The sequence below is a fragment of the Lissotriton vulgaris genome, chromosome 9 (genome assembly GCF_964263255.1).
Source record: "Lissotriton vulgaris chromosome 9, aLisVul1.2, whole genome shotgun sequence".
NCBI lineage: Eukaryota > Metazoa > Chordata > Amphibia > Caudata > Salamandridae > Lissotriton > Lissotriton vulgaris.
The window spans coordinates 534,776,538-534,803,591 of NC_141697.1; the positions used below are offsets into that span (position 1 = coordinate 534,776,538).

Here is a 27,054-nt window from a genome sequence, read left to right on the forward strand (position 1 = left end):
AAAGGCATTTTAGGTTGTTTTAATACTTATTTGTGCAAATTTCCTCGCTTGATTTAAAAAAGCGTTTTATTTTCGAATTGACTCCTCTTACCTCCCTCTACCGCCTGGGCCACTCTCAGCTGAGTGTTGACGGTGAGAGTTGGTCCCGGGGAGGTGAGGGCGGGACAGCGGCCATATTGTGTGTGGTTGCGCCCTGACGCGTTCTAGCTGTGTACAAAAGGGGACGGGCCTACTCCGTGTAGCGGACGCGTTTGCGGACGCGCCGGATGCCCGCCGGAGTCACGCCAGAGTCCAGCCCGTCTGCGCCCGTCCACGCTGAGGACGGGCTGGACAGCTGGACGTCTGGTCAATCTACCTCTAACCCCCCCTATCTGAAATATGCCCCTCAGACTCTGCTCGCACTTAAACCTTCGAGTCGCACTTGCTCGCATACCTACTCCCCTGAGGATCTGCTACGCCCTTTTACATGTGGCTGCGGGACTCTTAACGCGGTAAGCCCCACCCCTTCTCTACCTAGGTTTAGACCCAAGTCATTCATTACCAATCCGGTAAACTCGTCTGAGACAGAAAGGGGTGTCCTTCTGAATGCTCGCTCACTTATCAAAAATAATGTCATATTTAGGGAATTCGTTTCTATCAGAAAGCCTTCTATGGTCTTCATTATCGAAACCTGGGCCAAGGAATCCTCTGGTCCGGATCTTATCGAAGCAATACCAGAAGGTTACTGCCTGTCCCGCCACGATAGACCTGGTCGGGTGGGTGGAGGACTCGCCATCCTATATAGGGACCATCTTCACTGTCACACGGTCGCCATTACGGACCCTAAAGATAGTTTTCAGGCCCTTTCCTTTGCCATAAAAAGTGGACACAGAACCCTCCTAAACGGTATCTTGGTATACCGCCCCCCAGGCCTTCGTACCAATTTTGGACAACAGCTGTTCCAAGTCCTTGAACCCTTTTTCGGCCGAAAAGACTTCACTATATTAGGAGACTTTAATTTCCATTTAGAAAGGTCGGACAATAAAGATACCATTTCTCTGCTGGACACTATGTCAGCCTGCGGCTTTAACCAGCTGGTCAAAGGGGCCACTCACCGAGCTGGGCATACGCTCGACGGCATTTTTACCAACGATGAGAGGATATCGATTGAGGAATCCATCCATCTGTCATGGTCTGACCATATGGCCGTCCCATTCCTACTTAGTTATCTCAGTACACCTATGCCCCCAAACGCACCTACCAAACAGGAACTTCGTAGGAACTACAAAGCCATCTCAAATAGTTCCCTCTCCAGGTGGGCATCTAAATGGTGCCCCTCTCAGGAAGAAAGTGCCCCCATAGCTGCAATGCAGTTTGACAGAACCATGACGGAAGCTCTAGATGAATAAGCCCCCCTACAACTCTGCCGACGTACCAGGAAAAGGCCCTCAGCCCCTTGGTTCTCGGAACACCTGAGACTCCTGAGACAGGAGGTCAGGAGACAGGAGCGCCTCTGGCATACAGGATGGAACCTAAAAGATAAGGAAGCACATAAGGTCTTGCTTTAGAAAATACAAGGCCGAAATTATTAAAGCCAAACAAGAGCACTTCACGACCCTGACCACTTCATTGTCTTCTCCTAAAGAGCTCTTTAGGGTTGCAGATTCACTTATAACCCTTCAATCCCCTGATCCTGTAGTGGCGTCCCAAGAGCTCTGTAATAACATCGCCTCTTTCTTTCAGACAAAAATATCTGACATACTCAGCCCTGGAGCTACAAAAATCGCTCATGAGCGGGCCCCCCACTTTAGGGCGTATGGACCCCGCCCCGGTAAAATTAACCCTCCCGGGAACCCTAGACTCCTTTCCCCCTCTCTCCGTGGACACGCTTGATTGTCTCCTCAACAAAACCAAATCAGGCTCTCCTTTGTATGTCCCCTAAGGATTCTTAAAGAATGCAGGGAAACTCTCCTCCCTCCTCTGGTAGACATCATGAACAGAGCCATGAGAGATGGTGTCTTTCCCATTCAATGGAAAAGAGCGGTTGTAAAACCTCTTCTAAAAAAGCCCTCCCTGGATCCGTCGGTCTTAAAAAATTTCCGGCCCATTTCCCTACTCCCTGCCCCAGCAAAAATGCTAGAGGCGCACCTCAATTCGCACCTTGCCGCTTTCATTGAGAGCTCGGAATGTCTCGACTTCTCCCAACATGGTTTCAGGAGGGAACACAGCACTGAGTCGGCCCTCACCATAGTGTTGGATAACATATGCACACGGGTTGATGAGGGCCAGACCACCCTCCTGATCCTCCTAGATCTGACTGCGGCATTCGATACCCTCTCTCCCTCAGTACTAACAACTCGGCTGAGGGAGATTGGGGTGCATGGAGCAGCCCTGGATCTTCTCACGTCTTTCCTCACCCACCGAGTACAAAGAGTGAAGCTGGGGGAGTACCTATCTCCATCCCTCCCTGTGCAATGTGGGGTCCCTCAGGGGTCGGCTCTTAGTCCGACCCTATTTAACATCTACGTGACCCCACTTGCCAGGCTTATCAGATCTTATGGGATGGAGATAGTTTCCTATGCAGACGACACCCAGATCCTAGTCTCTCTCTCCCACGTCTACCTCCTGGGGCATTATCCATATCCTGAGAAGGATTAGGAACTACCTTTCCCTTCAGGCAAGGAAACAGCTAGCTGTTGCCCTTATCGGCTCCAGAATGGACTACTGCAATGCGCTGTATGCGGGCTTGAAAAAGAGCCTACTGCAGCGCTTGCAGGTAGTCCAGAATGCCGCTGCCAGGTTCGTCCTGGATCTTCCCAGGCGCACCTCAGCCACAGCGGCTAGAAAGCTGCTACATTGGCTACCTGTTGAGGCGCGGATCCACTTTAAGACCGCATGCTTGACATACAGGGCTTTGGCCAGAAATAGCCCCACTGGTCTAGGATCTATCCTGTCCCGCTATTCTCCCACTAGGAATCTACAGTCCTCCGGCAGACTCCTGTTATCGACCCCCCGTTTCAGGAGAGTGAAATGGGGAGGCAGGGCCTCCCTCCACCCTGGCCCCTAAGTGGTGGAATGCTCTTCCCCTGGTAATAAGATCACTACCCACCTTTCAGGCATTCAAAAGGGCTTTGAAAACTCACCTTTTTGCGCAAGCGTACCTGTAGCGATGTAGCGAATTTTATTTTTGATCTGTTTTGTTAGGCGCCTTGATGCCTTCGGGTTATTGTTTGCGCGTTATAAATTTTATTCATTCATTCATTCATTCATTCACTGGGAACCCTGGTTATGGAATGCCTGGACTACTGTAGTCACATACACTGACCGACTTGAAAGGTTGTAAATGAAGGCAGTCAGAATTTGCCCAAACCTCAGCAAAAACAACTATAATAAACCAACCCTAAATCCCGTTTTGGGCTCGCTGTGGTTGACAGGATCAAGTTCAAGGTTGTCTTTAAGGTTCACAAAGTGTATTTGTGGAAAGGCACAGAATACTTGTGATCGCTGGCCATCCATAATGCATCAATCAGGAATCTATAATCAGTGATTGCCTATCTCACTAACCAGCCAACCTATAAAAGACTGAAACAAGGAAGCAGCTCCTTGTGAGCCTGTGTCCCCAGGCAGTGCTATGTCCTGAACCCAAACCTGGCACCCAAATCAAACTACGAGTGGTTCAGCAAATGCTTAAATACCAAACCTTCAAACAAAGGTGTGGAATGGTGTCACATGAAGAGCATCAACAAAGTCACCTCCTACATTAAACATCAATGTCACACATTCATCATCAACTTTATTCGATTTTTACAAGAAAACCACGAAAGTCAAACAGACACCATTAAAAACACCATCAAATAATTTCACACAAACAGTTCATGAAACAAAGTAACAGACACTTTTGACAGATCCATATTAAGAGCAGTTTCATATTACGCCAGTGGCCCAAAATTAACCATAATCGCAGCTGGACCAAAGCCTAATGGCAGCCGTTAAAAAAGCTGAGAACGTGTAGTACTGAATTGCTAGCGAGCAATTGTGAAAAAAAAGCAGGTCTAACATGCCTAAAACTAGCTTACTTGAGAATAGGGATAATAAAAGACTTTCTTGGAACCTCATAAAAAGGAAACAACATTAAGAAGTGCATAATATCCTGAGGAGACTTTCTGTAGCAGCCACAGGGTAAAAGGCACTGCCCTCCGTATGCACCACGGGGATGGGCCAAAAGATAATCAAAGCAGTCCAGACGAAATCAAGTCAATAAAACCGGTTGTGGTTACTTTTGAACCATAAAAGATAGGGCTACGTTGAGGACACCGTCTTCAGCAGGGAGTATCTACTGGGCTTCCTCAGCTCCACTTCTTCCCTGGCCCATGTACGCATTTTGAAGAAGTTCTTCTTCACCTAGTACTTATCCCTTCTTCATATTCCCTCTGGGCTCTCAAAGAGATCAGCCCTTCCCATGATGGTAACACTTTCTCGAAGATATTTTAACCAGCAAATACGGTTATAGTGGTCAAGGGAAAGACAATCCCTTAAAATGTCCTTACTTAGGTCAGTTCTCTTCTTAATCCAGGTTTTCATCCACAGTGATAGAGGACCATAAGCCAACACATGTTCTTCATGGGCTATGAATAATGGAATACACTGCGGTAAGCAGAAAATCTGTCTAAAAAAAGGTATTTTCAACAGATTGCAGTACATCATGCTCGATATAGCCCCAGGTCTCACTCCCGTAGGTGACCTTTGATATACATTTAGCTTTACAGATCTGCAAGAGTGCCCTAATCGGTCTACTTCCTATTCTGGAGGCAAAGTTAAGAACAGCAGCAATAGCCCTAATAAAATCACCCACAATCAATCTTTAAGATGCCAATGCTTGATCAGAGGAGGTTTTTGACAAGACTTTAAGCGGTGTGGACTGCCCAAAAATGGATAGTCTGGGCCGCAGTATGAGTTCCCATTAATCCTGATGGGTCAGGTAATGGTACTTATAAGAAGCAGTAAACCTAACCGCTGGAGTAACTGATGCTCATGGTATCGGTAGTTCTGTGCGGTATGGAGGGGGACGGGGCTTCAGAGGGCATTAGAATAATGAGCCAAATTCTGGCCACCTTGAAATAGAAACCCCATTACTGAATAAAGCTTCAAATTAACAGATAAATAAATATGGCAGTTTACAGAATACCTGTGCTTAGCTAAATTTCTATTATGACTGACCATTTAAAAATGCTGCATCTTTGACAGCGAATATCACCTTTTGTGCTTCCTTCAATTTTCTAGTTAGCTGCTTGAATGTACGTTAAGGTTCCAGGTATGGTCCATCAGGGTGTTAAGGAATTCTAGCCTCATACTTACAAGAGCCTTGGGCCACAAACTGGTGCATCCCTAAATTAGTCTAGAAAGGAGCGATGGCAGAATTTCAGTCTCCATCCTTCAGACCTACTTCCTCCTTATCAAAAGAAGTTCTAGACAGATCTCTTTACTATCAAACTGTATTTCCTAGCTGTGAATCCTCAACCACACCTGATGTTTTATATTTGTCCCAGAGGATCTCCTGAATTTTTCTCTTTTTAAGGGAGCATCATCATCATAGGGTTCCCTTAAACTGTAGAGTAAACCCAGTGTGTAGATAAACACTGGATGTACCCCAGGACAGAGAAGATTCTGAATTGATCTCCCCACATTGCACCCTTGAGTGGGTTATCCTCCAACTGCTTTGTCCAGGTCTTGGGTAGTGGCAAGTCTGTGTCTAGTTTTGCAGCTGTATTGGACTAGCAAATATCTACTGGCCTGACCATGTAAACTCAGTTCAATGACCTTGGGTCTTTCTTATTTATTTATGTAAAATGGGTGTGAATGTTCTAGATTACAATAATGATAGCAAATACTGGAACGAGTAACAGCGGAAACATGGCTGCATTCATTGTTGATACATCAGTCCTTAGATAACAGCAGACATCTATTATTATGAACTGTGAATGTTACACGCAAGACGGCTGCGGACCACAGAAAAAATATAAGGCAACCCAGGCCTCACTTCTTCCACTCTCTTGTTCCATCCTCTCATTCTCATGAAAGGGGATAAACATGGCTTGCTGAAAGAGGAGAGTCTAAGGAAGGAATTTACCTGCCTGGTGACAGGTAAGTAACAGCCCCTTGCCCAGCCTCCTTTCTGAGATGGGAAATCTGACCAACCTGATTGGTTGGGAATCTGAACTTGGGAAATGCACTGGCTCCGTTTGACAGTAGGCTGCTACCCTGCTTCCAAGACCCAAGCATGTTAAGCTGAATCCCTACGCCAGGAACAGTGCGATGTTCAACAAAATATATCAAACAATGTATTGGGGAGCTCTGCAACACAGATCCTTCAACTAGAACAATAAAGTATTTATCAACATTTTAATTGAGATTGGCATAATACAAGCAACTGTGAACTGGAAAGTTTCACTTAAAGATGCAGTGGAAATTCATAGGCTTCCTCAGGCGAGCATGCATAATTAGGGCAATTATTCAACAAAGTCATACCACTGTTTGAACCACTGAAGTCTGCTGCTCTCTTATGGTTGATGTACAAACATCCAAAAGGCAACCACCACAATGATTTAGTCTGCAACAGGTGAAGTCTTGCTCCCACCAAAAGAATCACAGCTGAAGGTTTACAGCAATAAAATAATACAACAGCAGTAAAACCGTGCAAAAATTTACCACAATAAATTGACAAAACAGAATTTAAAAAAATAAGCATGGAAATTCGGGAAAGAAATGAGCTATGAAATTGTTTAGAAAATATTGGTGCGAGAGTGCAATTCTGATTTCTTTTTGCAATGCAGCGATAATCTCAAAACAATATCTGAAGTCTGCCTGGCTGCCAAAGGCAAATGGTAAATCACTGGGCAACATATCATGTTGATCCCATTTTGAACCAAGGCATAAATGCCACATGTTAGGAGAGGAATCAGGTCCCAGAAGCATTCAGGACCTAATTCAGGCTGCGCCTAATAGGCCACTGCTGATCTTTGAAAGTACATTTGCAACCACAAAAAGGCAGCACGCATTACCTAACACTTGGATCTACACTTGGGGTTAGTCACATATTCCAATTGTATAAAACACAAGGGTTGAGACAAGTGAATCTGTGGTTATCATTAAGAGAAGTAGAAGCAAACTTCAAAGCATTTGGCCACGTCTTGTCAGTAGCTACAACTAGTAGTGTACTGCGGCCAGAACCGTAGAAGAACCACTGAATGTGAACCTCTGATATTAGGAGAGCAAATCCATCTGACTGTTACTCCACAGGATTTCAATCTAGTACAACCACACATTTCAATCCATAGACAGGCGAAGAGTACCCACTAGTGAGGTCATGGAAGTTTTCAGTTCATGTAAGGTGCAAAATTCTGATTGGGATATGGCAAATTGGCAGCAGTATTTAAGATTGGACACAGACTAGCAGACGGTTGCGTGTTCCTATACCTTTCTCAATAATAGAACATTAACATCGGTTATTAATTGACCAATTGTTCAACACTTAATACAACTCCTTATGCGAGCAGCCCATTTATTTTAAGAGGCGTCAGGTTAACTATTCGGTAAGTGAAGAGTTGACTATCTAAGCCACCATCTATGTATCTCAGCAACCAATGTTTCCTGAATGAGTTAACAGTGGAATAGATCATGGCAATGATCGTCAAATTTATCCGGTGAGTGGTCTGACAAATAACGGAAGGCACAAATAGGAAAAATTTGAGGCGGCTTCAGGGTTGAGCTGTGCATTGACTAGTACTGGAGTTACAGACGTTCACTGAAAACTCACCTATTATAGAGGCGGCAGACCCGGAAGCTGAGATCGGCCCTGGACCAGGGTTCAATTCCCCGCCTCGGCGGGTCTTGGGCTCAAAAATTCCACGGACTCGATAATTCTCGCTCCGGTGCCTTCTCAACTCACGGGTTCACATTCTGTGACTCTGGGCAATAGCTTGCTTAATCTCCACAACGGCCCCTCGCGGCGGGATGCCTGGCTTTCCCCTTGTGGATACCCTGCCGGGGTTATCTCACAGGGGAATACCAGGACGGGTTCCCTAAGCAAGCGCCGGGAAACCCTTTGTGGGTAGCTGTGCGCTATACAAGCTCAAATACAATACAATACATCTCCACACGGAATTCACAATAATCTGCAGACATACAGTTTAATGTAAATGATCCCAAGACAGAACACAGCACTCCCCTCCGTTTAGAGCTTTGCTGCTCTCTAGCTAGGTATACACGCCACAAATACCTAGACGTGTGTATATATCTATTTATATATATATATATTACCTACTGGCGGTCGCCAGTAGGTATATATAGTTAGGATTTTTTCTCTATGGGATTTTTGAAAATTCTATGTCTAATAACTTTGGCGTTTGTGTACGGAATTGGCTGAAATTTTCAGGAAAATGGAACATTTTGTTTCTGAGCAGTCCCTGACAATTTGGGGGGGTTTCATCAAGGGGGGGCCGAGAAAAAAGGGGGGTCCCAAAACGCGTTTTTCCCATGTTAATTTCCATAGGGCGGTTGGCCTCACTTTTAGCTCGAACGGCTGAATGGATTTGCACGAAACTTGGCAAAATTGTAGGGACTGTTAGCCCGATGTGCCTTTGCTAGGTCTCAATATATGTGCTCCAGTGGATTTTGAGTAATTTAGGTTCAAAAAAAGATATATATCTGGGCGGAGCCTAACCACACATCTGATCTGATTGGCTGTCAGCACTTCATCCAAGAAGTGTTGGCAGCCATCTTGGGACCAATATACATGATAGCACCTCATTAAAAAGCATTGTAGTTAATAGAGGGTTTTAGGACTTTAGTTACATTATAAATCATTTGTTGATGGTACCATACTCGTTTTAGGAATTGTGGTGATTTTACCATGTGAAAAAACCTTCTGCTGTGATATCATGAATATTGTTTGAAAGAAAACTAATATCTCATGATTTTCCCACAGTGGTTTGGAAGGGGATCTATAAGCTAAACTGAAAGCATATTTTCTGTAAATTCACATTATCTTTCTCAGTCATGTGAAAATGAAGTCTGACATTCTCAGTAAAACATGTACATCCAACAAGGACAGAGACTGTCAGTTGGTTCCTTTGTGTTCTACTGCAGCCTCCTAGAGTGTTCTAAAGAACAACTAGAGCGCTAACAGTCCTACTTATTACAAAGGTATGGCACACCTGAAGCCATCTTGATTGGAATAAAGTGGTAACTCTTAAAACATTTAATTTAAAAAGAAACAACATGAGGGGGTATATTTTGCCATAGAAAGTATGATTAGTGCTGCAGAATGAAAAATTAGGGCACATTTTGAGTGACTTCTCAAATCCTTTTCTATTTCATTAAAACATTCTGACATGCAGTCTCCCAAAATGGCCACCAGAGACAAAAGAGCCCAAATGTAGCCCAAATATCACCCAGATGTAGCCCAAGTATAGCCCAATGACAGAATGTCCCAGAGTGTTCTAAAGAACAACTAGAGCGCTAACAGTCCTACTTATTACAAAGGTATAGCACACCTGGAGCCATCGTGATGGGAATAAAGTGGTAACTCTTAAAACATTTAATTTAAAAAGGAACAAAATGAGGGGGTATATTATGCAATAGAAGGTATTATTAGTGCTGCAGAAAGAAAAATTAGGGCACATTTTGAGTGACTTTTCAAATCCTCTTCTATTTCATTAAAAAATTCTGACATGCAGTCTCCCAAAATGGCCACCAGAGACAAAAGAGCCCAAATGTAGCCCAAATATCACCCAGATGTAGCCCAAGTATAGCCCAATGACAGAATGTCCCAGAGTGTTCTAAAGAACAACTAGAGCGCTAACAGTCCTACTTATTACAAAGGTATAGCACACCTGGAGCCATCGTGATGGGAATAAAGTGGTAACTCTTAAAACATTTAATTTAAAAAGGAACAAAATGAGGGGGTATATTATGCAATAGAAGGTATTATTAGTGCTGCAGAAAGAAAAATTAGGGATCATTTTGAGTGACTTCTCAAATCCTCTTCTATTTCATTAAAAAAATTCTGACATGCAGACTGAAACATGCACTTTGAATACCAGCAGCAGACGTCCCTGGTGAGCAGTAGCTTTACTACAGTGATCTAATGTGCAACTAGAGTGCTAACATTCAGAATTTATGGCAAATGTGTGACACATCTGAATGCCTTCTTGATGGAACCAAAGTAAACAAGCATTGAAAATGCAACAGATCTCGCCCTCGTTTAAGTTAAAGCCATTCTGTTTGTAATGAGGTGGCTTTTTAGCTTTGCTTTTATTAGTGTTTTTTTAACTTTCATGTAAATAACATGCATCTGTATGCATATAAGTATATGTATGCATGCATTTATGTTTGTATTTATATAGATATACAGATGATATATGTTTATATATGTATGTATATATATATATTCACTGAAAAAACCATAGGTTATAGACCATATATAGTTAGGAATTAGCATTTACAAAACCTTGAAAATTCACTGAAAAAACCATAGGTTATAGACCATATATAGTTAGGAATTAGCATTTACAAAACCTTGAAAATTCACTGAAAAAAACATAGGTTATAGACCATATATAGTTAGGAATTCACATTTACAAAACCTTATTTTACTCACACAAAACCATTGAAATTCCATATATAGTTAGTTGCACTAACTATATATCGCGCACCCGCAATCCACTGCTGATGATGTCACATATTACATCATTCATGACATGGTCAGTGACATCACTGATGACATCACTGATGACATCTCAAATGACATCACTGATGACATCACTGATGACAACATCCAGTGACTGTATGTTTCTGTAAAGTTAAAATATGTCTTACATATTGAAGAATGAGTGGATGTATAAGTGTCTGGATGAAGGATTTAGTAGGTGCATGACTGACTGTATGAGTGAGTGATTAAATGTGTCTCACTGAGTGCATGGGTTAGTGACTAAACTGTCTTAATTTGTGCATCATTATGTCTGTTGTTCTGTAAACTGTTGCATGTGTTGATAAGTAGCTATATGAGTAACTATATGGGTTATTGATTGGTTGCCCAAGTATTTGTATGGGAGACTGAGTGTGTGTGTGGGTGGCTGGGAGGTGTATGACTCTGTGCATAGATGTGTGAGCAGTTGATTCACTAGATGTATGGTTTCAAAAGTGCATGTGGAAACAGCTGTATGGGCGGTTGACTGTGTGCATGAGTGTATTGGTGAGTGAATGGATATCTCAGTGCTACATGTCAAAGTAAGTACATATGTAAAACACAGTACATGTGAGAGTTGACATATATAAATAACTGTGCATAAGAGCCAGTGAATGTGTGAGTGGCTGTATGGATCATTGTGAACTTGTATCAGGGATTGTATAAGAGAGTAAATATGTGTTAGTATATGTTTGAATAAGTAAAGTTTGTATAACTGTATAGTTGAGGAAATGGAGGTGTGATTGATTCTTTGCATGACTGACTAGGTGTGTGAGTAACTCCATGGATGAGTGACAGTCTGTGAGTGTCTGTTTACACTGATTGTATCTAAGGTTATATTAGAGTCTGAAGAGGTTCATCGTATTATCACATGAATGATATCATCAGTGATGTGATCAGTGTTGTCAAATGAGATGTCATCAGTGATGTCATCAGTGATGTCATCTGAGATGTCATCAGTGATGTCACTGACCATGTCATGAATGATGTAATATGTGACATCATCAGCAGTGGATTGCGGGTGCGCGATATATAGTTAGTGCAACTAACTATATATGGAATTTCAATGGTTTTGTGTGAGTAAAATAAGGTTTTGTAAATGTGAATTCCTAACTATATATGGTCTATAACCTATGGTTTTTTCAGTGAATTTTCAAGGTTTTGTAAATGCTAATTCCTAACTATATATGGTCTATAACCTATGGTTTTTTCAGTGAATATATATATATATATATATATATATATATATATATATATATATATATATATATATATATATATATATATATATATATATATATATCCTTCAGCACTCCTGTAAGTACCTATAGAATGAAACTCCAAGTACCATTTGCAGGGATACTAAACAGGGTCTGTAACAGCTGCAGCATATATTATGCCACTCTACGGGACAACATACAAATTCCACACAGAATTCCATTGCAGACTGCGTGGCGTGTTGCAAACCATGAGTGAAAAAACCACATGACACACTCCTGCGTGTCGAGCCAAAGTCACTGTATCTAATATATGTTAAGTCACCCCTTAAGCAGGCCTTGAGCCCTAAGGTAGGGTGCATTATATTTTATGTGAGGACATATCTGCAGGAGCAGATATGCCCCTGTGGGGTCTAGTTCTATTACTAGATAGTGCAAGTAAGCAGGGAATCCATCTTAAGTTATCTACTGGGCACTGGTCAAAACGCATTTCCCAGCTACATAATGGCTTCACTGAAACATATGGTGTTCAAACACCTCGTATTAATAAACCTACACTGATTACAGTGATGGACTTGAGAACACATACTTAGAGGTACACCCTGAAACCTATCAGCCCTCTAGTGTGCTAGCTGACTAGTTCAGTCCAGCTTGCGGCCACAGGTGAGTTTCTGACCCCCAGGGGACACTCCGAGAGAGGTTAGGAACAATGCCTGCCCCGGAGAGAGGTGTTATCACCTCCTCCTCCAGGAAGGCTGGTAACATTACCATTCCAAACAGAGGGCTTTAAAGAGACCACTGCCTTTTGGTATGCACAGGAGAGGATGCCGCCCCCCTGCCCTGAAGTCATCTGGCACCAGGAAAGGTGGTGAAAATTCGCTTATCAGGAGGCATGTTGCACTGCCAGGCTGGGCACACCTCTAGTGACCCAGTCTGATGTGAACACAACTTTAGAACTGCCTCCATATTTTGTGTGGTGGAAGTAGGAATTCTGGGCCAGGATGATGCCCACTTCCCACAGGAGGTGGTCATCTAGGCAGTGTAGTAACCCCAGGTGTAAGTAGCCCATTGGCTACCACACCTCACTCCTCTTAACACCCCTAAATTGAGTATTTAGGGGATCCCTGATAACAGGACTTCCGATTCAAATTCAAGGCAAGGATTGGACAAGAAGAGTCCCATCACAAGAACCGAGGAGCAACAGCTGACTTGGCGCCAACTCTGCCATCCTAACTGCTGCCTCCAACAATTGTGGAAGAAGCTGAGTTGTCCGGCAGCTGTGCAGTCTCCAAGAAACTCGGAGGGCTGCCAGTGGATCACTAATTGAATGAAGAAATTCCCTTGGAGTAGAGGAGCATTGTAATACATTGTATTCTGGAATTTAAAGCTGCCCTGCGCTGTGTCACACTGCTGTGCCTTGCTGCCTAATAGAGTTGCATCTCGAGTGTGGTGATTAGTTGTTAGCCCTGCATAGCGCTTTGTAGCTTCACCTGATATAGCGCTTTCCTCTGCTGGCCTCAGATAGTCTTGCCCTGCATAGCGCTCCATTTTCAGTGTGGCTTTTGTTGGTTGAGACGCTCGCAACTTTTGTTTACCAGACAGCCATTTGGTTGATTTGCTGACCGTCCCTGACCCTCCCTGGACCTCGCTCCCACCTCCCTGCTGCCCCTCCCACCCACAGAGTTACAGGCTGCCCACATCCTCGTAGTGAACTGTGACCACCCTGCTAACACCAGAAACGGTCGCTCCCCCCCTCCTCTCCTCTCCTGGCTGGTATCGTATTTATTGAAGCTGAATTCTGCCTCGCATTTCTTTTTATTTACATTGTATTCTGGAATTTAAAGCTGCGCTGCGCTGTGTCACACTGCTGTGCCTTGCTGCCTAATAGAGTTGCATCTCGAGTGTGGTGATTAGTTGTTAGCCCTGCATAGCGCTTTGTAGCTTCACCTGATATAGCGCTTTCCTCTGCTGGCCTCAGATAGTCTTGCCCTGCATAGCGCTCCATTTTCAGTGTGGCTTTTGTTGGTTGAGACGCTCGCAACGTTTGTTTACCAGACAGCCATTTGGTTGATTTGCTGACCGTCCCTGACCCTCCCTGGACCTCGCTCCTGCCTCCCTGCTGCCCCTCCCATGCTCCGCCCCCTCCACCATCCATATATGACTAATGCATCAACGCGCAGCGTTCACGCGCAGCGTTTCGCGCCCCAGTCGCGCCGAAGGTGCGCCAAAGGTAAGCCCGTCTACGCCCGTCCGCGCCTGGTCCGCGCCCAGCGCCAGACACCCTGATCCACGCAATGCCCAGCCCTCCCGCATTACATACGACGCCACCACCCTCTTAGCCCTAAACCCCGGCCGTCACCCCAACTGCGCCCAAGCCGCTCCTGGACTCACCCATGAACCCTTCTCATGTAACTCCTGCAAGTTCGACGGCACCAAGAACAACTCCTCATCCACGAACACACAACAGCTAGCTGATTCCAACCACCTAAAATGCATCCTGCTCAACACCCGCTCAATCCACAGACACGCCATCGACCTCTGGAACCTACTTGACACCACCTCTCCCGACGTCGCCTTCCTAACAGAAACGTGGATGAATGCCTCATCAGCCCCAGACATCACCATTGCCATCCAGGAAGAATACAAGATCATCCGTAAGGACCGCACCGACCAAACAGGAGGAGGCATCGCTATCATCCACAAGAACTTCATCCGCATCTCAACCTGCTCAGACATCAACCTTACCAGCGCCGAACACCTTCACTTCCAGATCCACACCGATCCCAAAACCACACTCAGAGGCACCCTACTCTACCGACCTCCAGGATCCCGCGCACAATTCAGCCACGACATCACCGACTTTATCACCCCACACGCCCTCCCCTCCGAGGAATACATTCTACTGGGAGACCTCAACTTTCACCTGGAAAATAGCAATGACAGCAACGCCACCACCCTTCTGGACAACCTCGCCAACCTCGGACTCAAACAACTTGTTAATACCCCCACCCACATCGCAGGTCACACACTCGACCCTATCTTCTCCTCCAGCAAACATGTCTCCTTCAGTCACACCACAGTTCTCCATTGGACGGACCACAGCTGCGTTCACTTTACCTACAACAAGACCACAACTCACAACCATCCTCAACCTACTCTACGAAGAAAGTGGAACAAAATCACCATCGACCAGATCTCCTCATCGCTTCTTCAAAACCCCCCTGTCCACTCTTCGAACGCCAACCAAGCAGCCATTAACCTCACTCAATGGCTAACCAACAGCGCCGACATCCTTGCACCGTTGAAAAAACGTCAAACCAAACTAGGCAGCAAAAACGCCTCCTGGTTCAACGATGATCTTAAGAAATCGAAGAAACTCTGTCGCTCCCTCGAGAAGGCCTGGAAAAAAGACCCAAACACCAGCACCAGGGACGCCTTCAAAAACGCCACCCGCACTCACCACCAACTGATCCGGACTGCAAAGAAAGCCGCATTCAAAAACCGACTAGATAACAACGCCCACAACAGCAAGGAATTATTCAATATCGTCAAAGAGTTTACCAACCCCTCAGCCAACTCAAACGACATCACCCCCTCTCAAGCCCTTTGCAACTCCCTAGCTTCGTTCTTCCACAACAAAATCGCAGACATCCACAACAGCTTCGACAACCAATCCGGAGACCAACCCACCCAACCCTCTGCAGGACCTTCACCCCCCTTGAACACCCTTAATGACTGGAACCCAATCTCCACTGAAGACACCATCCACCTGATGAACTCCATCCACTCAGGATCCCCCACAGACCCATGCCCACACCACATCTTCAACAAAGCTGACTCCATCATAGCACCTCACCTCCGAGACGTCATCAACTGCTCCCTCAACTCCGCCACCTTCCCAGAAAGTTGGAAACACGCCGGACTTAGCGCCCTTCTGAAAAAACCCACAGCTGACCCCACCGAACTCAAAAACTACCGACCCATCTCGCTCCTTCCATTCCCGGCCAAAGTCATCGAGAAAGCTGTCAACAACCAACTCGCCGCCTTCCTCGAAACCAACAAATCCCTCGACCCCTCACAGTCCGGCTTCCGAGCCAAACACAGCACGGAGACCGCCCTCATCGCCGCAACAGACGACATTCGAACTCTACTGGACAATGGAGACACAGTCGCCCTCATCCTCCTCGACCTTTCCGCAGCCTTCGACACAGTCTGCCATAGCACCCTTCTACAGCGCCTCAGAAACATCGGAATCCAAGGAAAAGCACTGGAATGGATCACCTCGTTCCTCATCGGAAGAACCCAGAGAGTCCGCGTCCCACCATTCAAGTCAGAGGCCACTGAAGTCATCTGCGGCGTACCACAAGGATCCTCACTCAGCCCCACCCTCTTCAATGTATACATGAGCCCCCTCGCAGCCATCGCACGCCAACACAACCTCAACATCATCTCCTACGCTGATGACACACAACTGATCCTCTCACTCACCAAAGACCCTAACACCGCCAAAACCAACCTACATGAAGGAATGAAAGAAGTAGCCGAGTGGATGAAGCATAGCCGTCTGAAACTTAACTCAGACAAAACAGAAGTCCTTATCTTAGGAACCTCCCCCTCCGCCTGGGATGACTCCTGGTGGCCAGAGGCCCTTGGAAAAGCACCCATCCCGACGGATCACGCACGGAACCTGGGCGTCATCCTAGACTCCTCACACTCGATGTCCAGACAGGTCAGCGGCGTCTCATCCTCTTGCTTCAATATTCTCCGCATGCTCAAAAAAACATTTCGCTGGATCCCTACCGAAACCAGAAAAACGGTCACCCATGCACTGGTCACAAGCCGCCTGGACTACGGAAACACCCTATACGCCGGTACCACCGCAAAACTCCAGAAAAAACTCCAACGCATCCAGAACGCATCAGCCAGACTCATACTGACATTCCGCGTACAGACCACATCTCCAGTCACCTGAAAAAACTCCACTGGCTCCCCGTCAATAAGAGGATTACTTTCCGCCTCCTAACCCACGCACACAAAGCACTTTACGAACTTGGACCCGATTGCCTCAACACACGACTCTCCTTCTACACCCCCTCCCGCCAGCTACGCTCCTCCAACCAAGCCCTTGCTACCGTACCTCGCATCAATAAAACCACCATGGGAGGTAGATCCTTCTCCTACCTGGCTGCTAAAACCTGGAACTCACTCCCCACTCACCTTCGTCTCACTCAGAACCACCCAGCATTCAGAAAGCAACTTAAAACTTGGATATTTGATAAGTAATTCCCCTCCCTTCCTCAAGCGCCTTGAGACCCTCTGGGTATGTAGCGCGCTATATAAATCCTTTGACTTGACTTGACTTGACCCTCAGTTGCAGGCACCAATGACGCAAGGTGTGGTCCTCCAGGCTCCCACTCCCCGGCCAGTCTGACGTAGCAGTTCCCCAAGAAGAGGACAATGCGCTCCTGAACGTTAGATCTGTCTCCCCATCGAGTGGGAGGCCACCAGGACCAACCTGAGCCACACAGGACCAATACGCAGGTACCAGACCCCTTGCAGCAGCCAAATCTTGTTGTGCCCCGCCCGGACACCAACACTGAGGAAGACAGACCTGCACGTCGAGGGACTTTAGTGACAGTGAGACCCATTTCGTGAGTGGCCCTGCTGTCCTGTTTGCCCTTCTACTGCAGAAACCAAGACAAGAGTGAGTATGCGACTGCTGATGCCTCAAAACACCTATGCACTAGAGCCCGAGTCCAAGGGAGGGGACGCTGCCAATGGGGTTCCCAGACCCACAAGAGTAAGCCCACATTTAGGTTTGCTGAGACTGGACTTCAAGTCGCTGCCTTTAAGCCCCTTTCTGCAAGTCCCCTCCAACTGCGAGAGACTCCTGCACCGGAATCCGACCCCAAAAGACACCACTGCACCCAAGCCCCACAGCCCGAGGACATGTGAACCAAGGGGTCCATGTGCGTGAGGATCTCAAGGGTCAAGTCCACCTGTGGGTTCCCTCAGACTGGTCCCCCAGTCCCAGCCTGCAGCCTCTTTGTAACTGGACCCTTCTACATCTGAAGTTAATGGGTCACAGAACGCTGTGACTTGCTTCTGCACCCAGACGCCCTAGAGTTTCTTGAGGTGACCTATTGGTGTGGCCCTGGACCTTGCCCCATACTCACCTCAAAACCTGAATAACAGTCCTGTAAGTCACTGGCAAGTGCCTGAATGCAACACACGTTTTTCCTCCATAGGATACCATTACTGATCCAGAAAATGCATTGTGTCCATTTCTGAAAACTGTTAAAACAATTCATAACTCCAAAAGTCCTTACCGATTCTGATGATCTTGGTATCTAAATTTATATGAAAGTGGGATATGAAAGTGGGTGTTATTTTTTTTAATTGGTGTCGGATCTTTCTCATTTCAGCCTTTTAGAATGAGAGACCATTATCAGCCATGCATCCCCGAGTGCAAAGCTTTGGGGGAGCAGTTTTGCCTATCCTAGTATTGAAATACTGTGGCCCCTTTCTATGAAAGGCCTGATAAGCTAACATTCCAGCCTTGAATACAATTGTATTGCCAACCGGAAACAAGTGAAGCTGTCTTAGGTAACAGGACGTGGAGGTCCGACTTGGTGACTTCAAATAGGAGGCAAGCTGTGGTATTTTACACAACTAGCAAGCCCTGAATTAAGTAGCTGGTAGACCCAGATACAAAACATTGGACTAGTCCAAACTAGACAAAATCAGTGCTTGGGCAACTATTTTCTGTGTTTCCCAAGGGAGACAGGCCAAAAACGTTTTTAGCACTTTCATTATCCAGAAACACATCTTCACTACAGAAGAAACTTGGGCCTTACAAGAAGGATGACAATCAAACAGCACGCCTACATTCCTAGCCACTTCCATGGGAGATGGGAGAGGCAGACAGTACCATGGCCAACATTCAGTCCATCCAGGAAATGGATTGGGGCCAAAAAGCTGAATTTGTCTCTTGTCCGGAATGCATTGCAGCAGATTATTGGATCATAGCCAGCTGACGACTGCCCTCATACCGGCTGAGAAAGTCTCCTTAGCTGAGGTGGAAACGCCCTCATAAAAGACAGAGTATCATCTGCATAAGAGGTGATTTTAATGCCATAAGATTCCACTAAAAAAGCAACCAGGGACATATAGATGTTGAATAGGGTTGGACTCAGTTTCAACCACTGCAGCACTCCACACTTAAGAGTCTTGACATCCCAAAAAATAGGGTTGCATCCAAAGTGCCCGCTCTCGGAGATTCAGAAAAGGGAGTAAACCACATCAATGCCGATACTCCCACCCCGACTGCTGACAAGCATTGGGAGTAAGATATCATGGGATACCGTGTCGAAAGCTGTGGTACAAAGAAGTGAAAACAAAGCATTAACATTTGAGGAAAGAATGAGAGATAAATACACACTTAGTGGCTGATTTGTACAAAGTGAAACCAGAAAACCTTCATTAATCATGGCTTCCTCGCTAAACCAAATTGTGTAACCTTAGGGAAATATTTTATTTTACCAATCTCCTTTCTATGGCATATATGAAAGCACCTTCAAATATGTGAGTTCAGAATACCAGCTGTAGAAAAACATATTGTGATTAATAGGCTAATATTTATAAGAATCTGGACCAGGTACAGGGTTCAAATGACAACTATCTTTCCACTTAGTTCACTAATGGCACTGTTGTTGGGGTGGGTGCAGGAATGGGTCTAAGTTCATGTTTAAAAATATTAATGTGAAAACTTCCACAAGTTAAACATATGCACTTTAACAGTGATGTTTCCTGTATGATTTAGATGGCAAACATTTTCCAGGCTACGCTCGTGCATGGGCTCGAAGAGCCAAGCCTGATCCTTGTTTCAGCTCTGGCTCAGTTCGCCCTTTTAATTTGTTAGCTTGCCCACCTCTAATTTTGGATCCTAATGCACCAGTTCTGACCCATGAAGGTTCAAGCTGGTAAGCTCTTCATTATCAGATTTTATCCCAGAACAAGAAAAAGGCAGAAAAGGGTGAAAGAAGGGTAAACAGAATGAAGGAAAAGCAGTGACAAAGAGAAAAAACATGGATGCAAAGGAACCAGCAAGAGTGAGATAGGAGGGCAGTGAGTGTCTGGTGGTGAATGAAGGAGGCACAAAGTGAATTAAGATTAGACAGCCTTGGTATTTGGTAACCCCGACATTCGTCAGCTCCGGAGGTTCGGCTATGAGCTTTTGAGAAAAATAATGGGTCTCTCCACTTTTATTGTTTTTTACGAGTCAAGCACTGCTCCAACGTACTTTGTTCAAATGCTCCTGGTTATAGGGTGTCTTATCCCAACATCTTCAAGTAAATAAGCTCCTTTTCTGGACCCCAACAGAGAGCTTAGAGAAAACTGGGCCAGGGCACTTATTCTTTCACATATTACACACTGCTCTGGGCTAAAAGTTTCTTTTCTCACCAGCTCCTGGTTATAGGGTCTCTTATCCCACGATCTTCAATTAAATAACCTCCTTTTCTGGACCACAAGAGAATTAGGAGAATTAAGAGAATCTTGCAACCCACCATCCTGCCCCACTGACTGTTTCTCGTGGTGATATCTTCTCAGATAATATTTGCTGATGTAACAAGGCAACCCCATTTCCATTACCTTTCTCTTCACTTACCTTACAAATAAGCACTTTGTTGTTGTATTGGTGAGTAAACTGGCACAAACTATCCGCCTCATGGGGAATGTTATCCTTCAGGTGGTTCATTCCATTCTTGCATCTAATCCTTAAGATGAAAACAAAACACATTCAAAGTAATGATCAATACGAATTCTACATCTTTTAGCAATTAGTAGAGCACAAGAATGTTAAGACCGCCCTCCTTTTGAGGTTTTAGTGACACAGTGATCTACAGGAGGAGGGATGGGGAAAGGCTGCCGTGTGGCTTGCTACAGAGGTTCTGACTCTCGTTTTCCTGGTGGGATAAAGAGAGGCAGAGGCTGTGTAATAGGATAGTGTAAGGTTGTGAGCAGCTGGCCTATACAGTTTATACAGGCCGCTGCTGCTCTATTGTCTTCAATGGAGCGCTCAACATTCCAATATTCAACCACAAAGGCACGGTTTTTAGTGATTGCTGTTACTTGGTTGAACCGATGGAATCAGCTGATGGCAACAAAAGTGAAATGGAAGGAGCTGCAGCCTAGTTGTTAGTGCTGCAGACCTTGGAGCCTGGGGACCTAAAGTTCGAATCCTGTCCCCAGTACTCAGCCCAGCATTGTGTGATTTTGTGTAAATCACTTAAACTCCCTGTGCTAAAAACAATTAATGGGTAAAATGCATTTGTGAAATTCCTACTTCATGTACACCAGCTAATATTGTCTCTCTTAGACCTCCCCCCCATTTAATGTACAGTGCTTCGTAGCACGGTTTGTGCTATACAAACACCAATTCAAACATACAGGAGGGGTCTAATTCAGATCTAATTCAAAGGCATTTGACTATCTCGGCTGGCTTCAAGACAAGGTCAGAGAGTTTGGGAGATTTAAAGACTAGCTAGTGCAGACCACACTCTGGCACCAAAAAGTATGACAATGTTTTTCAAATGTTACAAAGGAAAATGTATTTCATTTAAAGGCATAATTGTAGTGTTACCTGGGAGTCCATAACATGGGAAGAAGGAGTAGGAAGTGCCAAAGGGGAAGGGGCAAGAAATGTGAAAAAAAAGAAACAGACAGGACAAAAAACCTACTGAGGGGCATATTATTATTGATGTGTGATTATGATCTGTACATTTAAATCTATGATCAGCTGCCACCCAGAACAAGTGCTATAAAACTTTAAAAATAAAATAAATAGAAATAATAGAAGCACAAAAACCCGTATTTTGGATCCTTCAGGATTAAGACATAATGGTAGGGTGCAGGTATCGGAGGGATGTTAACACTGGTGTTGCCAACCTTACGCACAACATTCCAAAAACGTGATTTTTGAAGAGAAATACAAAGATGTAAGTAAAAGTGAAATCAAGACTGACACTTTATTTAAATGGCCAATGGTAGAAGGAAGAAGGGCTAGTAAGTATCTTGCCAATGAAAAGACGCAGAGGTGGTCTTTACAGTACTCTTATGGCACTTGTTAGCGAGTTCCGTTTTAAAGGATAAACACACTGATGAGCTCTTTTAAGTGATATCTCAGGAGGCCACAGTACTCACTGGCAGCTCAGACAGACGGAGGAGCAGGTGAAATACTCATCCGGGAAGAAGGAATGAAGAGCAATTTTATCATCCTGGATCTCCCCACAGAAGCGGTCACTCAGCGCCTAGAAGACACAAGGAGGAGAATGACCATCAGAAATTACTCACTCGTACAAAGCGTAAGGTTGCAGTTTCAGTATCAAGAGTCCGAGAAAATGACCAATGTGAGATAAAAGCATGAGCAGATGACTCAGAAAACTGTAATTCAAGTAAAGACTCACCACAACAAGATCATTTTTACATAAAAATTTGTATAAACATTCCATGTTTGAAGTGAAGGGCAGCAGGGATTTTGGGGTCTGTTAGAATAGGACTCAAATCACTGAAACTGAGCTCCATGAAACCGGGGGGCATTAGTTGTCAGCAATTTTGAACAACACTGGGTCTCTTCAACGTGTACCACTGGAATGTACTGATCAAGCTGCATGCACAAGCAATGCTGTGGAACCCTTTCCTACTGTTTGCTGCTCACAGAGTACACACAGCACAAAGTGCATCAGCATTTATGCGATTTGCCTTTGTAGCCAACCCTAAAAGCAACACCACAGCTCTTGCTGAAACCACCATCATAGCAACACACCAGTCAACTGCATCCATAGATTCTCACATGTTTTTAAGAAATGCCTAATAAGAATGATCTTCTAGGTCAGAGAAAAGTATACAACGTAGAATATGCTCAGAAAAGGAACTTCAGGGATTCCCCTTACCCCCAAAAATCAAAAATGCTTCTGGCAAATGTTAGGTTCTAAAGCATGGCCTTCTGGGGCGCACCACAGCTTACCACACAACTCTATCATTCAGTAAAGAAGTACTATGCACTTAAAAGGAAAATTCTAGCAAGGAATGGCTGGTGATGTTGAATTAAAGAACTTGTGATTGATTCCCAACCACATATTAACATATTCTACTAGAAGTTTTTGTCCACTTGTGATTGATTCCCAACCACATTTTAACCCCTTCGCTGCTGGCCCGTTTCCGCCGCTGTGCGGTAAACAAAAGAACAGGGGCGGGCCATGACGAACCCCAGCCGTCATCAGCACACGAGCACCGTAGTGCATGACGGCTGGGGTTCGTCATCAGCATACAAGGGGTTAACATATTCTACTAGAAGTTTTTGTCCACCAAACAAATTATTGATGAAAAACTGGAGGAAAAGAGGGCGAGAAATGTCTGTAAGTAAATTTTTAAACAGAATAATTCAAGGAGTAAAGAGGATGACAGGAAGAATTAATCTGGTTGGTTGTAACACTGAATGCAACAAAACAAACATGTAAGATAAGCAACACAAATCATTAACGGTTTGCCTGGGTATTGAAAAATAACCAATCAACAACAGTGGAAAGTTCATCCTAACAACACATCCTTTTTGGTTTTTTTACCTTGACAAGATTATAACAGGCAATCTTCTCCATTATGAAGAACTGTTTCATTCCCATTCTGTCCCCCAGTCAGCCAGGTTATAGGCTTTAACTCCCACACAGATCCTGGGAAGAAAGCCTTATACATATATGCAGAACTGGCAATCAGGCTCGGTACCAAGACAGGTTTTATGTCATGAACAATTGATGACTCTAGTCTCGGATCTCTTGTGCTATTTAAGCATCCATTCAACCCGGAGTGATTAGTGCAAAATTACAGACCACCATTCATGTCTGTTCACACAGGAAGGTGAAAACAAAATGGAATTGGGTGGGGCTTTACAATGATAAGAAGGAAAAAGGAGGAACAACAAAGTGCATCTATGACTTTGATTGCGGGATGACAGCAACAGCCAATGTTCTCAGCAGCAGGTTAGAATGCAAGTAACACAGATTTGTTTTACCTTCAAAGCACTATAAACGATGGCTGGGGGTCTGGGCGAGCGGGATGAGGTGTCCTTCACATTTTGCTTCACCACCTCCTGCAACCTGGAGAAATCAGTGGGAGGGACGACTGTCTGCGTGCCGACGTAGCGCATAGAGCTGAAGGCATCAGCAGTCAGATTCAGGTCATGGAACCTCTTCTGAAGCTGCATCTCAGCAGTCCCTGGGGTTTTGCTTCCTGAAAATGTATCCAAATTAGTTTTATTTCAAAACCTTGTATGACATTTATCTCCAGATACTTCTTCCAGGTACCATGCACCCATCAAAAACCCCAAATCCCATTGTGTGAAAGTTAGTCCAAAACGTAAACAGACTTTTTTAAAGATTCCATATACAACTATGAGATTAGACATGTTGAATTACCCACACAGCCCTTCTGTGCAATCAAAGCAAGACACATTTGGTAAGGTCAAAAGCCCATGGCAAGTTTAACTATGCAAGCTATTATGTGGTCACTCATCCTTCCAACTACAGACTCTTTGGACCAACATGAAAACCCGCTCAGGGGATCAGTCGAAGCCTACCACAAGTATTCTGTAGGTTTATGTGCTGCAATAGCTGCAAAATACTTCACCTTCCAAAAGTAGACACAACATTGCACAAGCAATCTGTTCACTACCAAGTACAAGCACATTTCTTGCCTTCTGTTGCACCCTCAGGGTAGCAGAGAGCTTTTTGGATGTTGGGAAGGCACATTTACTATTCTAACTTCAGTCGTAGAACATTTGGGAATACTGCCATTTTCTCAAAACAGCTAAGGAGGCTTATTTACTATTCTGACTCCAGGCTATAAAATGCTGCTCTGGGGGTTCTGCTTAAGCCAAATACCAAGAAATATCTAATATTGTCCCTCCCCCACCAAGGTATCCTTCACACTAGAGCATGACATCTGAAGAAACATGACAAAACCACCCAAAAACTATTGGAACTCCACTGGGCCCCCTCTCCCAATTCGAACTAATCTCCAAAGCATCATGACCGCCAATGTCCTCATCTGTCTGACAAGCTCGACTTCTTTGGTGTTTTTTCGGTATACTGACAGCAAGGACAACATCAAACTAGAGACAGAGAACAAGCATTGGCAAAATCAAAAGGTATTGCCTTCTGGACCTATTGGCTTTGCTAATGTCTTTTGGCGGTGCTGTGCAGCATCAGGATGCTAGGCACACTGTTAGAATATATATATATATATATATATATATATATTCACTGAAAAAACCATAGGTTATAGGCCATATATAGTTAGGGATTAGCCTTTTCAAAACCTTATTTTACTCACACAAAACCATTGAAATTTCATATATAGTTAGTTCCACTAACTATATATCGCGCACCCGCAATCCACTGCTGATGATGTCACATATTACATCATTCATGACATGGTTAGTGACATCACTGATGACATCACTGATGACATCTCAAATGACATCACTGATGACATCACTGGTGACAACATCCAGTGACTGTATGTTTCTGTAAAGTTAAAATATGTCTTACATATTGAAGAATGAGTGGATGTATAAGTGTCTGGATGAAGGATTTAGTAGGTGCATGACTGACTGTATGAGTGAGTGATTAAATGTGTCTCACTGAGTGCATGGGTTAGTGACTAAACTGTCTTAATTTGTGCATCATTATATCTGTTGTTCTACAAACTGCTGCATATGTTGATCAGTAGCTATATGAGTAACTGTATGGGTTATTCATTGGTTGTCCAAGTATTTGTATGGGAAACTGAGTGTGTGTGTATGGGTGGCTGGGAGGTGTGTGACTCTGTACATAGATGTGTGAGTAGTTGATTCACTATATGTATGGGTTCAAAAGTGCATGTGGAAACAGCTGTATGGGCGGTTGACTGTGCATGAGTGTATTAGTGAGTGAATGGATATCTCAGTGCTACATGTCAAAGTAAGTACATATGTAAAACACAGTACATGTGAGAGTTGACATATATAAATAACTGTGCATAAGAGCCAGTGAATGTGTGAGTGGCTGTATGGATCATTGTGAACATGTATCAGGGATTGTATAAGAGAGTAAAGTAAATATGTGTTAGTATATGTTTGAATAAGTAAGGTGTGTATAACTGTATAGTTGAGAAAATGGAGGTGTGATTGATTTTTTGCATAACTGACTAGGTGTGTGAGTAACTCCATGGATGAGTGACAGTCTGTGACTGTCTGTTTACACTGATTGTATCTAAGGTTATATTAGAGTCTGAAGAGGTTCATGGTATTATCACATGAATGATATCATCAGTGATGTGATCAGTCATGTCAAATGAGATGTTATCAGTGATTTTATCAGTGATGTCATTTGAGATGTCATCAGTGATGTCATTTGAGATGTCATCAGTGATGTCATTTGAGATGTCATCAGTGATGTCATCAGTGATGTCACTAACCATGTCATGAATGATGTAATATGTGACATCATCAGCAGTGGATTGCGGGTGCGCGATATATAGTTAGTGGAACTAACTATATATGAAATTTCAATGGTTTTGTGTGAGTAAAATAAGGTTTTGAAAAGGCTAATCCCTAACTATATATGGTCTATAACCAATGGTTTTTTCAGTGAATTTTCAAGGTTTTGTAAATGCAAATTCCTAACTATATATGGCCTATAACCTATGGTTTTTTCAGTGAATTTCATTGGTTTTTTAATAGCAAATATCAAAAGCTGTAAAATGTCAAGTACGTGATAGGTAAAAACTTTTTCGTGTTTATGCACGCTGATGTGCTTTGAACGCTGCCCCCCTCCCCTCTTTTCTCTTAGTAGTACTCTCTCTTTGCAGATAGTGAAGAGTAGTTAACGCAGGCCTTTACCCCCGTTGTAATCCGTCGTGCCTGCTTGTCTCTCCATTTGATTGATTGTTATCCAAGCATTTACTGTTTTACAATTGATTCTCTTTGGTTCATTCTCTATTTACAAACAAGCACAAAGTCGCAATACTCTGTTTAGTCTTTGCAGATAGTGAAAAATCGTGAAAAATCGTGTAAAAAAA

The 27,054-nt window shown here is 44.2% G+C and overlaps 1 protein-coding gene across 4 annotated transcripts in view; it reads right to left on the reverse strand.

The window, feature by feature from the left end:
* Positions 1–27,054, reverse strand: part of LOC147690379 (zinc finger FYVE domain-containing protein 1-like) — a 152,554-nt gene that overhangs the window by 59,817 nt on the left and 65,683 nt on the right. For 2 of the 4 annotated variants that reach the window (XM_086938020.1, XM_086938019.1), the window contains exons 3-5: positions 24,008–24,225; positions 22,144–22,250; positions 20,609–20,717 (exon numbers count right to left, since the gene is read on the reverse strand). In XM_086938020.1, the coding sequence (XP_086794146.1) occupies positions 20,609–20,717; positions 22,144–22,250; positions 24,008–24,225 (434 nt within the window). The remainder of the gene's footprint in view (positions 1–20,608; positions 20,718–22,143; positions 22,251–24,007; positions 24,226–27,054) is intronic. The other 2 variants (XM_086938018.1, XM_086938017.1) reach the window with 1 other exon arrangement.